At 42.5% G+C, this 12,175-nt stretch overlaps 1 protein-coding gene across 1 annotated transcript in view; it reads right to left on the minus strand.

The window, feature by feature from the left end:
- Positions 1-12,175, minus strand: part of Dnah8 (dynein axonemal heavy chain 8) — a 211,128-nt gene that overhangs the window by 174,329 nt on the left and 24,624 nt on the right. Inside the window, exons 13-17 of the mRNA XM_051187064.1 lie at positions 9,526-9,602; positions 6,868-6,967; positions 5,728-5,847; positions 3,856-3,991; positions 711-898 (exon numbers count right to left, since the gene is read on the minus strand). Coding sequence (XP_051043021.1) covers positions 711-898; positions 3,856-3,991; positions 5,728-5,847; positions 6,868-6,967; positions 9,526-9,602 — 621 coding nt within the window. The remainder of the gene's footprint in view (positions 1-710; positions 899-3,855; positions 3,992-5,727; positions 5,848-6,867; positions 6,968-9,525; positions 9,603-12,175) is intronic.

The following is a 12,175-nucleotide window of genomic DNA, read 5'->3' on the forward strand; positions in this document are numbered from 1 at the left end:
ACAAATGCAACTCCAGATCCAAGGGATAGACACCTCCTCCTGGCCTCTGTGTGTACCTTTGTACCTGCATGCAAGTGAACATGGACATACACACACACACACACACACACACACACACACACACACACACACACACTATTCTTGTTTGTTTATTAGTTTTTGGCTTTTTTGAGACAGGGTCTCATACTATGTAGCTCTGGCTGTTCTGGAATTCAATTTGTAGACCAGGCTAGCCTCAAATTCAACAGTGATCTGCCTGCCTCTGCCTTCCAAGTGCTGGGGTTTAAGGCAGGCATGCACCACCACCAACTGGCTCAGTAAATCTTTTTGAAGTGAAAATTAACACCTGATGGGATACATTTTTTTCTTGCACCAAAAACTCCTTCAAAAGAAAGTGTTTCTCACACAAGCTCATGCACCTGAGTTTTGATCCCTAGCATGCATATTAAAAAATTTTAAAAAAAAGCTGGTGTGGCCTTGCTCATCTGGGGGAGCAGAGACAGGCCAAAGCCTAGAGCTCACTGATCAACCAGTCTAGCCTGTCAGTTAATGCTAAGTCCAGAGGTAAGGTAGAAAGTAACAGAGGACACTGGGTGTCAGTCTCTGGCCTCCACACCTATACCCACATGCCCTGTACACACAAACACTAACACACACACACATACAAAAAGGAGGGGAAAAAGTCAATCATCAGAAGCTGTTTTTCTTACCTGCAGATACAGTTTATCTGCCTTCAATTTGTTCTCCAGTTTCAGCAACCTCTTTGCTTGTTCCGGAACATCCAGCTTCATCTTTATCATGCACTTTGTTTCCCGAACGACTTCCAAAATTTTGGGATCAAAGTTAACCAGCAACTTGCCCGTTTCTGGATGCCGCACAAATAGCGTGGCTTGCAAAGCTGCAAATGAACCAATATTGGTATGGGATTTTCTTCATTCCCCTTCTACATCCCCTCGTAAAGGCATAGCAAAAGTCCTGGATCCTACAGTGCTAAGACATAGTCTCTCACACATAGTCAGCCTTCAAGACTCAGAGAAATGAAGACACAGCATCTATAAAGCCATCAGCTCAGATCCAGAGAGAGAACACTTGATGAGTAAGTGACAGGCTTTATGCCATGAACTGCTATACTTCCTCCAGAGGTCTATCTGTGGCTTATTTTTATGGATTGTAACTTAATCCTTGCTCTAGTTCTCTTTCTTTCCCTGTGATGAAAATACACTGACCAAAAACAACTTTGAAGAAGAAAGGATTCATGTGCCTTTCAACTCCAGTTCACAATCCATCACTGAAGGAACTCAAAAAGACCTGGAGGCAGGCCTACTTGCTATCCTGCACAGCATTAGCTCTCACCCAGGAAATCACTTCATAGCCCAGACATACAGAAGGAACAAGGAAGGATGCTGCTTGCTAGCTGGCACTCAGGCCTGCTCATACTCAGCTAGGGTTGTTACACAGTTCAAGACCACATGCCTAGGGATGGTACCACCCACAGTGGACTAAGCCCTCTTAAATCAATTAGCAATGAAGACACCCCACACACACACAGACCTGTGAGTGGCCTGATTTAGTCAATCCCTCTGAGACTGCCCTTTTAGATACCTCTAGGCTGTGTCAGGCTAACAGCTAAAGCTAACCAGACAGCCCTTGGAAAAGCATCAGAACGACAAACATGACACACTGCCTAGATTTCAAACTCTTTTTCCACCTGAATTCAGTCTGACTTCTTTGGAGGAAGGTTTACCTGAATAAAAACTTCATCCAGACTTTTGTATCACTTAGCTGAATATCACCAAGAATTTCTTTTTTGATACATAATTTCACGTAGCCCAAACTGACCTTGAATTTATTCTATATATAGCACAGAATGACTCCAAACTTCTGACCTCTTGCCTCAACGTCCCCAATGCTGAGATCACAGGTGTGAGCCACTACCTCCAGCTAGAAATACTTAGTAAATAACAATGAGTCCTGACGTCTTAGAACACAGAATGTTTGGTTTTTTTCCCCACACTACATATCACACGAATATTGTTCATACAAATAAGCATTTTAAGATAGTCTTTTTGGACCTAAACAAGCCTGGGCACCTGAGTTTGATTCCTGAGACCCACATGGTAGAAGTAAAGTTATCCAAAAGTTGCCCCCACTTTCACAGGCATGCTATGTCATATGTGAGCACAGAAACACACACAAATGAAAGATAAAAATTTTAAGGTATAAGAAAATGTGAATAAATGCTTTTATTATGAATTGAAATGCACAATCTCAAAAGATTGTTGTCAGAGCCTGGGATTACTTATTTCTTTTTATTTTATGTGTGTGGGTATTTTGCCTGCATGTTTTTCTGTGCAACACATGTTTACAGTGCTCATGAATACCAGAAGAGGGCACTGGATGTTGGAACTGGAGTTACAGATGGTTGTGAGCTGTGGGTGCTGGGACTTGGAACCTGGGTCCTCTGTAAAAGCAGCCAGTGCTCTTAACCACTGTGCCATCTCTCCAGCCCCTGAGCTTATTCGTTAATGTAACATGAATTACTTCTAGAGGCATAGTAATAAAAAATAATTACCTCTACGGGCATATATACATTCACTCAAATTATATCTTATTTCAACAAGCTTTATTAACACAAGAATTTCATTAAATCACAGACTCTGCCAAGTCCCGTGTGACCCGACAGGATGTCACCACCATCAAATCTGTAGGAGAATAAAGCATCCCCTAAGTCCCTCTGAAGCTTGCTACCTTTGACTCACTAGATAAGATTCTTCTTCGAGACGCTCCCTTCAAAAGACGATTTTAATTTATTTATCCTCAAATCTATTACTGGAAGAATGTGCCACAGCACACCCACAGGACAATCTGTGAGTCAGTCTCCTCCTTCTTAGTTTAAGTGACTGCCAGGGATTGAACCAAGTCTCCAGGCTTGTGCGGCAAGCCCCTTTACACTAACTGAGCCATCTAGCTAGCCCTTGGCAAGGTTCTCAATGGGGTCAGTTTTCCCGAGGCTCTCAGGTAAGAATTGTATCCAACATATTTGGAATCCTCTCAGAATTGGGTTAGAAATCAAGTGTCCATTCACATAAATCCAAGAGTGATCCTAAATACCCATTTAATAAAATCTGTCAACCTTAAGGCTACTGAATTTGCATGACGGAACAAAAGGACCCACAGCATAAGACAGACAGATCTGGAAGGACAGTCAGGAGGGGCCGCTCCAGGCCAGGGCGACCATCTAAGACCTGGTGGATCTCCACCTGAGACGCTCTGTGCAGCATCCATCAAAAGGAGGCCCAGTCACCACCCCAAGTACAGGAAAATGGCCAGTTCATACAGCAGGAAACCACCCAGAGCCATTTCTTTCCCATAGCCTGGGCTAGCAGGAAAAACCCAACTTTAAACTGTTGGATTTGCTTGGGAGCACTTCTCCCAGGCATTAACCCATTATAATAAGTCTATGGTAGTTTCGAGTGTCAAATGACATCGCTGAGAGCAAAGAACATTGCAGAAAACTTGATACAAACTTCATCTATCAAGACTGCCTGGTCTCTACCTATTGAGCCAGAGTCATTCACTACTATGGGATACACCAATTAGACTATACTCCCTGCAGGGAGCCCCAGGGGTCTGCCTGATCTCACCTCCCCGCAGCTAGGATTACAAACCTATGCCACCACCCCTGCCTGGCTCTTTCACATGAGTCCTGAAGACTAAACTCAAGCATTTACCAACTGAACCCTGTTCCCAGCCCCAAATCTAAATGTTAAGGGGCCTAATTGTTTGTAAAGAGAATGCCAAACATCAACAGAGTCACGAATTTGTCTGAAATCAAACTTCTTGTCTTCTACGTACCATACTGCAGCTGTGAAATCTCTTTGACCCAGGCTGTGTGGTAGACCACCTCGAATTCCAGCAGCACATACGAGATCTTGTTATACTGACGGATGACAGCTTTACCTTCTGAGCTTGACAAAATGTCTGAGTTTTTCTGGGGTTGCAGGGTGGGTGGGGGAGAGAAAGTTATATTTTAAGAAGTTGCAGACTTTGTCAGTGGTTAAGAGTACTAGCTGCTCTTTAAGAAAACCCTGGTTCGATTCCCAGCACCCACACGGGAGCTCACAACTGTCTGTAACTCCTGTTCCAGGGGATCCAACACTCTCACACAGACATACATGCAGGCAAAACACCAATGTACATAAAATACAAATAAAAATTTTAAAAAAAGAAAGAAATTGCAGACTTTGTTCCACAAACTACTATACTGATATCAAATAGTCACGGTAGCCTTTTAGAGTCTGCTGTAGAGTGAAACGGTGGTAGAGAAGGCCACGGAAGCTGGGGACGGAAGTAGAGGGATATTACACTGGAAAGGGGAGAGAGAATTGAAAAAGAATCCTGTTAGCCCACAACCAGTCACAGGCAACAGAGCTCTCCATCTCCAGTGTCTCCTCTCTCCCATTTCCCTGGACAAGGTACAACTGTTATTAGGGCAAATTCCTTAATTATACATGGGGGCAGGGCAGGGGGTAGAGGAAGGGGGCTGGCTCAAGAAGTGTTCCCTTTTGTTAACATTGAAAGAATTTACAAATGCCATACTGTACCCTGCTACCACAGCCGTTTAGTGTCTTGTCTAAAGCTAGGGTTTAAATGTCTTTTTTTGTTTTGTTTCCTTTTGTATTTTCAAGACAGGGTTTCTCTGTAGCTTTAGAGCCTATAGACCAGGCTGGTCTCAAACTCACAGCGATCCACCTGCCTCTGCCTCCCCAGTGCTGGGATTAAAGGCATGCACCGCCGCCACCACCCAGCTTTATTTATTTATTTATTTATTTACTGTTTATTATGTGTATGTGTGGGGGCATGTGCACATGAGTGCGGGTGCACACAGAGACCAGAAGAGGGCGACAGATTCCTTGGAGCTGGAGTTGCAGGTGATTATGAGCCATCCAGCACGGGTGCTGGGAACTGAACTTGAGTCTTTTGCAAAAGCAGTAAGCATTCTTGGCTGCTGAGCCATCTCTCCATCCCCCAGTTTAAATATTTGCAAGTATGCAGAATAATGAAACAGGCAACAGCAGAAACTTCACATTTAGTGCTGCTCCAGTAACAAAACTACTTGAAGGCTGTGGTCCTGTGGTTATTTTGTTCTCTGTTCAGACATGAAATATGATATTAAACAAACCAGACTCTATTCTGGCACTCTGACTCGTAAACCAATAAAAACAAAGAAAAGACCAAATGACATTTCTAGGATGTTGACAGGATCTACAAGGACCCTACTCTTCAGAAATCAAATCACTGTATTCTGCAAATGCTGCTATGCCCTGCCTGGGGCTCAGTTCTTCAAAAAGGAATGCACTCTGCATCCCATCTTGGCTTTCATTAAATATGCATCAGCACCTATCCATCCACACATGCAAATAAGAGTCAGGACACAGTTTACACTCTGCGTTTTTAAAAACAATTATTTTTAAGAGCCTTTGTAAAGTGTCTTCTGTTATTAAAAGACATAAGATTTGCCAGCTATAATTGAACTAGTTGGTCCACTGAACATGAAAAGACTAACTTTGTCCCTCTCTGGCATGTTTATAAGCTAATTTTTTTCTCGGTATAAGCACTGGTGCTGACTACTTCCCTGGCATCAATATTTTAGGACAGGACGCATTTGTAATGTAATTTCATTTCCACACCACCATGATTCACATATAAACTGTATGATTGGCTTACAAAGAAATAGGTGATGGGCTCATTTATCCGGCGGTAGAGCTGCCTCACCCAGAGAATTTTTCCTGCTATGGGGGGCATGTTGCGAGCGAGAGGGGGGTCATCTTTCTGAAAATGATAGAGCTGTAATTAAAAAAATATGGCATTAATGTTTGAATTCAATGCAGTGGATAATGCAAAGAAATTTACAGCTACATTTGAATAGGTAGTTTCACCATGATTCTCGGGCTGAGTGCACAAGAGTAAGTCAATATATGTATGATAAGTAAACAAGTTTCAGAGCCAAGAAGCTGAGGCCCAGAAACAATCATGTCTCACTGACTAGTCTAGGCTGGCTGCCAACAAGCCTCAGGAGCTGCCTGCCCCCACCAATGCAGCATGGGGGTGACAGGAGCATGCTGCTGCAACCAATTTTTTATTTGAGTGCTAGGGATCTGAACTCAGGTCCTTATGCTTATACAGCAAGCTCTTGACTCATAGGGCCACCACCACAGCCCCTAGTCTCTTGTTTTGAATGTCTGCCTATTCCAAGAGGGCTGTGCTGTTTGGGATAGTTGTGAAATCTTTAGGAAGTGGAAATAAATTGCAATGGGGTGGAAGCCTGGGAGTTATACACGGATCTGCTCTGGCTGGCACAGCCATGTGACTAACCTCAGGTTTACACCCCTGTTGCCACACACTGAGCCACTCCACTATGACAGGCTGCAACACAACCCAACATAAATCTTCCCTGTCCCTCTAAATTCTTTCCACAGAATTTCTGTGGCAGAGATGTGGATGTAACTGACAAGCATGTATTCTCTCCTTATCTGATGTTCCAAGGAAGTATTCCAAAGAGGATATACGTGGCTACATTGTATCTGGTACACTCCACACTCCAGCACTTGTATTTCTATGTGCAAAAATACTAACTGGGCTCTGCACTATATAACCACATTAAGACTGAAACAAAAACACAGTCCTCAACAACAAACAGCTGTGGGTCTGGCAGTCTGAAGACTTACAATGGGCTCCCACTCAGACGGGAGCCTCTAAGAAGGAGGAATGCCCTGCAGACCCTGGAACTGGATGGCAATGATGAAGACTTTCAGAGCCTCCCCCTTCATACTAATACATTCTCATGTACATATGCAGGGCACTTACCTTCTTGGTAGCTTCAAGTTCAGCCACATAACACTGAAGAATCCGCTCAATTGTGTGATTGATTTCCAGTTGAAGGCAGGGAATGTTCAGCTTCTGAAACCTAAAAGTAATTGGAACTGGGTAATTTAAAGGGAAATGAGGAACGTATTGCAGAATGGCTGAGGTGCTAAATATCTGTTTATGCATTTGATGAACATCTATTCCAGGCCTCATGCATTATCCCAGGTATGTAACAACCAACAAGGCAGGTGCACACTTAGCTTTCCGGGACCCTGCAGTTACTACATTGAAAGGCAAGATTTTGTAATAATGGCCTGCCAGCCAATCTACTCAAGAGACTAAATGATGCCTAGGAGGTTCAAGGACCACACTGTTCTGTTAAAAGAATAAATTGACCAATAGCATATTGTAGGTAGAGAGGGCAATGGGAGACAAACAGGGCAGGGTGGTCACCATTAAAATGCTACCTGTGCTGTCTCTTGTCAAAATAATTTCATGTCTGCTTTGAATCTCATGGTCATCTCTTAAGAGATGATCGCTATCACAGAGATGTGGGACTATGGCAAAGCCATCAGAAAGCCAGATGTTCTGACTCACAGGAAAGAATTCCACAAGGGGCCTCTGACATGGGTCTTCTCTGTGAGTGTGTGTGTGTATGTATGTGTGTGTGTGTGTGTGTGTGTGTGTGTGTGTGTGTGTGTGGTGTCTCTATAAGTATGTATGTCTCTCTCTGTCTCTGTTTCTGTCTTTCTCACACACACACTCTCTAGTCTATCTTCTCTCCCTAGTCTAGACTTCCACCTGTGTGTGGAAATTGAGAAGAATGCTGGAGACTGAAGGAGAGCTTATTTTAAGTGCTCTTGCCATAAACGGCTTGAAAACAGTTATCTAGGATAAAAGACATTACTTTCTTGAGTGTGTTGACCATTTTTCTGTGTCTACCAGTAAGTCAAACATATCTATTCTAATTTGCTTTTCTTGCTATGGGAAACACCCAAAGAAATTTGGGGAGGAAAGGGTTTATTTCTACTTATATCTCCCAGGTCACAATCTATTATGGAGGAGAGTAAGGGTAGGAACTCAAGAAAAGGAACATGGAGGCAGGAACTGAAGTGGAAACCACACGGGAATGTTGCTCACTGGCTTGCTTCTGGGCTCACCATCATCTGCCTTCCTGACACAGCCCAGACCCATCTGCCTAGGAATGGTGCCACACACAGTCGGCTAAGCCTGCCCACATCAATTAGGAATTAGGGAAAAAGCCCACACACATGGCCACGGGTCAATATGACAGAGGCAATTCCTCAGTTAAGGCCCCCTCTTCCTCCAGGAATCCAGATTTGTTTCAAATTGATGTCTAAAGTTAACTGTGACAATATGCAATCTTGTTCTTTGGAAATTCTTTCCCCAAGTAAAATTAAACATTTGTTATTCCCTCTCCAATAATAACCATGAAATTAAAATAAAGTATATTACATGGCTGGGGTTAGAAAGCAATGTGAGACTTTCTTATGAAAGACTTCGTTATTATTTTTTAATGCCGTGGAGCATCTAGTACACACCTGTCATCCCAGCATCTGGGAGATGGAGGCAGGAGGAGCAGGAAATTAAAGGTCTTCCTTGGCCACAGAGCAAATTTGAGGTCAATCTGGACTATAATAGAGCCTGTCTTAAAAATATAAATCTAGAATGGTATTAAAAATAATGTTCTATATTACTTAGTGGTAAATGAGAAGTTAGTATTTATAACTTTTAAGGTTTACAAAGGAGAGGTTTCTAGAATATCTAATCTGAAATTGTGGGCACGGGTTTTGTGTATGTGTTCATGTGTACATCTATGTACGAGCTCCTGTGGAGGTGGTGCTTGTGTACATATGTGTGTGTGTGCAGGTGCATGTGTACAGATGTGTATGTGTACAGATGTATATGTGTGTGCAGGTGCATGTGTACAGATGTGTGTTGTACAGGTGCATGTGTACAGATGTGTGTGTGTGCAGGTGCATGTGTACAGATGTGTGTGTGTGTGTGCAGGTGCATGTGTACAGATGTGTGTGTGCAGGTGCATGTGTATAGGTGTGTGTGTGTGCAGGTGCATGTGTACAGACATATATGTGTGTGTGCAGGTGCATGTGTACAGGTGTATGTGAGTGCAGGTGTACGTGTACAGTCAGATGTGTGTGTGTGCAGGTGCATGTGTACAGATATGCATGTACAGGTGCATGTGTACAGATGTGTGTTGTGCAGGTACATGTGTATAGGTGTGTGTGTGTGTGTGTGTGTGTGTGTATTTGCAGGTGCACATGCACGTGTGTATGCATACATGGAGCCCAGATCACCCCACGGGCCATTCCTCAGGTGCCATCTACCCTTTTCTCTTTTTTGAGACAGATTCTGACCGGCCTTGAATTTACTGATTCAGCCAACCTGCAAAGCCACCCAGCGCCATGGATCCTTCTGCATTTGCCTCCCCAGGAATGGTGGGCTACAAATATGCCCCACCACACTCGGCTTTCTTCTTCTTTCTCTTTCTCCTCCTCTTTTTATGTGGGTTCTGGAAATTGAACTAAGATCCTCCCATTGCAAAGCAAGCACTTCACCACCCAAGCTATTTGAAACTGTGCCTTCAGAGAACCCTCCTCCAGCCTCAATGATAAATACCTCTGAAGCAGCTGCAGAGCTTGCTGGGAAGACAAGATCTTTCCAAAGGTACTGTTCATAAATCCTTGTATCTGTATCTAAAATGAAATGCTGACATTCAAGTTACATTTACACAAAGGAGGTTAGTTTTGTTTGATTATTAACAACATTCCTAAAGACTCAAACATGTCTAGAACCTAGGTTCCTAGTGATGCATTGGTTCAATGTGGTGGCCATATGCCACATGGATACTGAATGTCACCCCTTAGAAAAGAAATGTAGGTAAGTATGAAATATGCACTGCAACTTAAAGACTTATTACCCCACACACACTCTCTCTCAAAGATTATGTAAAATACCAAACACAGTATATTATTCCAGTTAAAATACCTTTTTAATCTATCATGTAAAGTTACTAGAAAGATGAAAGCCTCTTGTGTGGTCTGCATTTGCAGGTTCTGGTTGGATATTCTGATTGAGGCGATTTATAAAAGGGTGAGTGCCCCTTGCTAAATGCTTTTCTTTGAGAAGCTTGTAATTTCTAAGCATGGATCAGAAGATGTAGCTGCCACATTCCTGCCCTGATAAACCTTGTTGCTGTGGCTCAGCAGGAACAGGAAGCAGAAAATGCTCCTCCAAGATTTCTACCACCCTTAGCAATGAACTTCAAGCTCTTGGCCCTGAAAGATAGAACTAAAATGCCTCCCTCCAGACTCTTTTTCCATGTGCAGTGTATTGGTATTGGTGGTCAAATGGATCACACCCACAAGTCACACATGGGCAAAGGAAAGTTAAAATACTGATACTACAATCAAATCATCTGTTAATAACTACCAAGGGGCTTATATGATCTGGTTTTAATGGCACACCAACTGTAATCCTAGAACTCAGGAGACAGAAACAGGAAAATTGCAAAATCTGAGGCCAGTCTGTGCTATTTACAGCTGAAGGGCAGGGATGTAGTTGATTGGTACAGTGCCTACCTAGCTGGAACCAATCACCAGTCCTCAAAAAAAAAATCATATGGATACTTAACTTTATTGAAAGCTAAAATTTACATCTTTCATATTATATGATCTTCATTAATAAATCATAAAATTCTCTGAGAACAAAATTTTTAATTCTTGTTGCCATGAATATTTAACTCCCAATGTATTTTGAAAGCAAATTTCATCCAACTCAGCTAGCCAAAAAGAAAAGTAATAATGGGAATATATCTTGATATCAGAATCTAATTTTCAAAAATGGAAGGGAAATGAAAGGTAAGTTAACTTTTCAGGCCTGATGATGCCAGCCTATAATCTTAGCTACTTTGTAGGCTAATGGAGAAAGATCACAAGTTCAAGGCTCATCATGGCTATCAGGGAGTTCAAGACCAGCCAAGGCAACTTAATGAAGACCCTCTGTCAAAATGGAAGGTAAAAAGAGCATTGGGGATATGGTTCAGTGGTAAAAGTACTTGCCTATCACACATGGGTCCTAAGGTTCATCCATAGTAACACACAAACACACCACACACACACACACACACACACCACCACCACCACCACCAATAATAATGACTTTTTTAAAAAAAGAAGAAAGGCTGAAACTTAAGAGATGACCCAAAAATCAAGAGCACTGGCTGCTCTTACAGAGGATCTGGGTTCAATTGCCAGCACATACATGGCAGCTCATGACCTTCTGTTAACTCCAGTGCCCCCTCTGGCTTCTGCTGGCACTACAGCCATGAGGTGGACATACATACATGCAAGCAAACATACACATAAAAATAAGCTCTTAAAAAACTGAAAGAAAACATGTTCCAAAAATAGAAAATATAGTCGTAGTAGCAGTAACAATTTAGGAACTGTCTTATTAATATTGACAAGATAAACAAATTTGACACAAATCTAATTTTTCCCTCACCTTTATGTCAAGAAACTGAGTTTCAAACATTGGAAAAAGGAGGCCAGTGAGAAAGCTCACCAGGTAAAGGCATTTACACCAATGTATAAAATACCCTTCAGATGTTTGCTTATTCATGTAAGTCTTTCACTAGTTATACTCATTTTTCATAAAGAAAAAAAAAGCTGAAAGGCTGAAAAACGAATATGAACAGGAAAGCACATGGGTTGCAAGCATGAAGACATAGTTCAGATTTTGCGGTGGTTTTCATGAAAATGACCCCTATAGACAGACTCACAGGAAGTGAGTGGTATTATTCGAGGTATGGCTTTGTTGGAGTACATGGGGCCTTGTGGGAGGAAGTATGTCACCTGGAATGGGCATTGAGGTTTGGGAAGCTCAAGCCAGGCCCAGTGTCACACTCTCTTCCTGCTGCCTGCGAATCCATCCATCATGCCTGCCACATCATCCATCATGCTTCCTGCCATGATGATAATGAACTAAACCTTTGAAACTGCAAGCCATTTAAATATTTTCCTTTATAAGAGAGTTACTGTGGTCATGGTGTCTCTTCACAGCAATAGAAACCCTAAGTAAGACAGGTCCCCAGAGCCTGCATAAAAAGCAAGGAATGATGCCTGCAATCTCAGTGAATAACACAAGATCACAGAGACAAGCCTGGACTGCATGGGAAAGTTCCAGGTCAATGGCAGACCCTATCCCAAATAAAAGGTAAGAGACACCCAAGGATGTTCCCTGGCCTCTACACCTTACACATTCAATA

Source organism: Phodopus roborovskii, unplaced genomic scaffold (assembly GCF_943737965.1).
Source record: "Phodopus roborovskii unplaced genomic scaffold, PHOROB, whole genome shotgun sequence".
Taxonomy (NCBI): domain Eukaryota; kingdom Metazoa; phylum Chordata; class Mammalia; order Rodentia; family Cricetidae; genus Phodopus; species Phodopus roborovskii.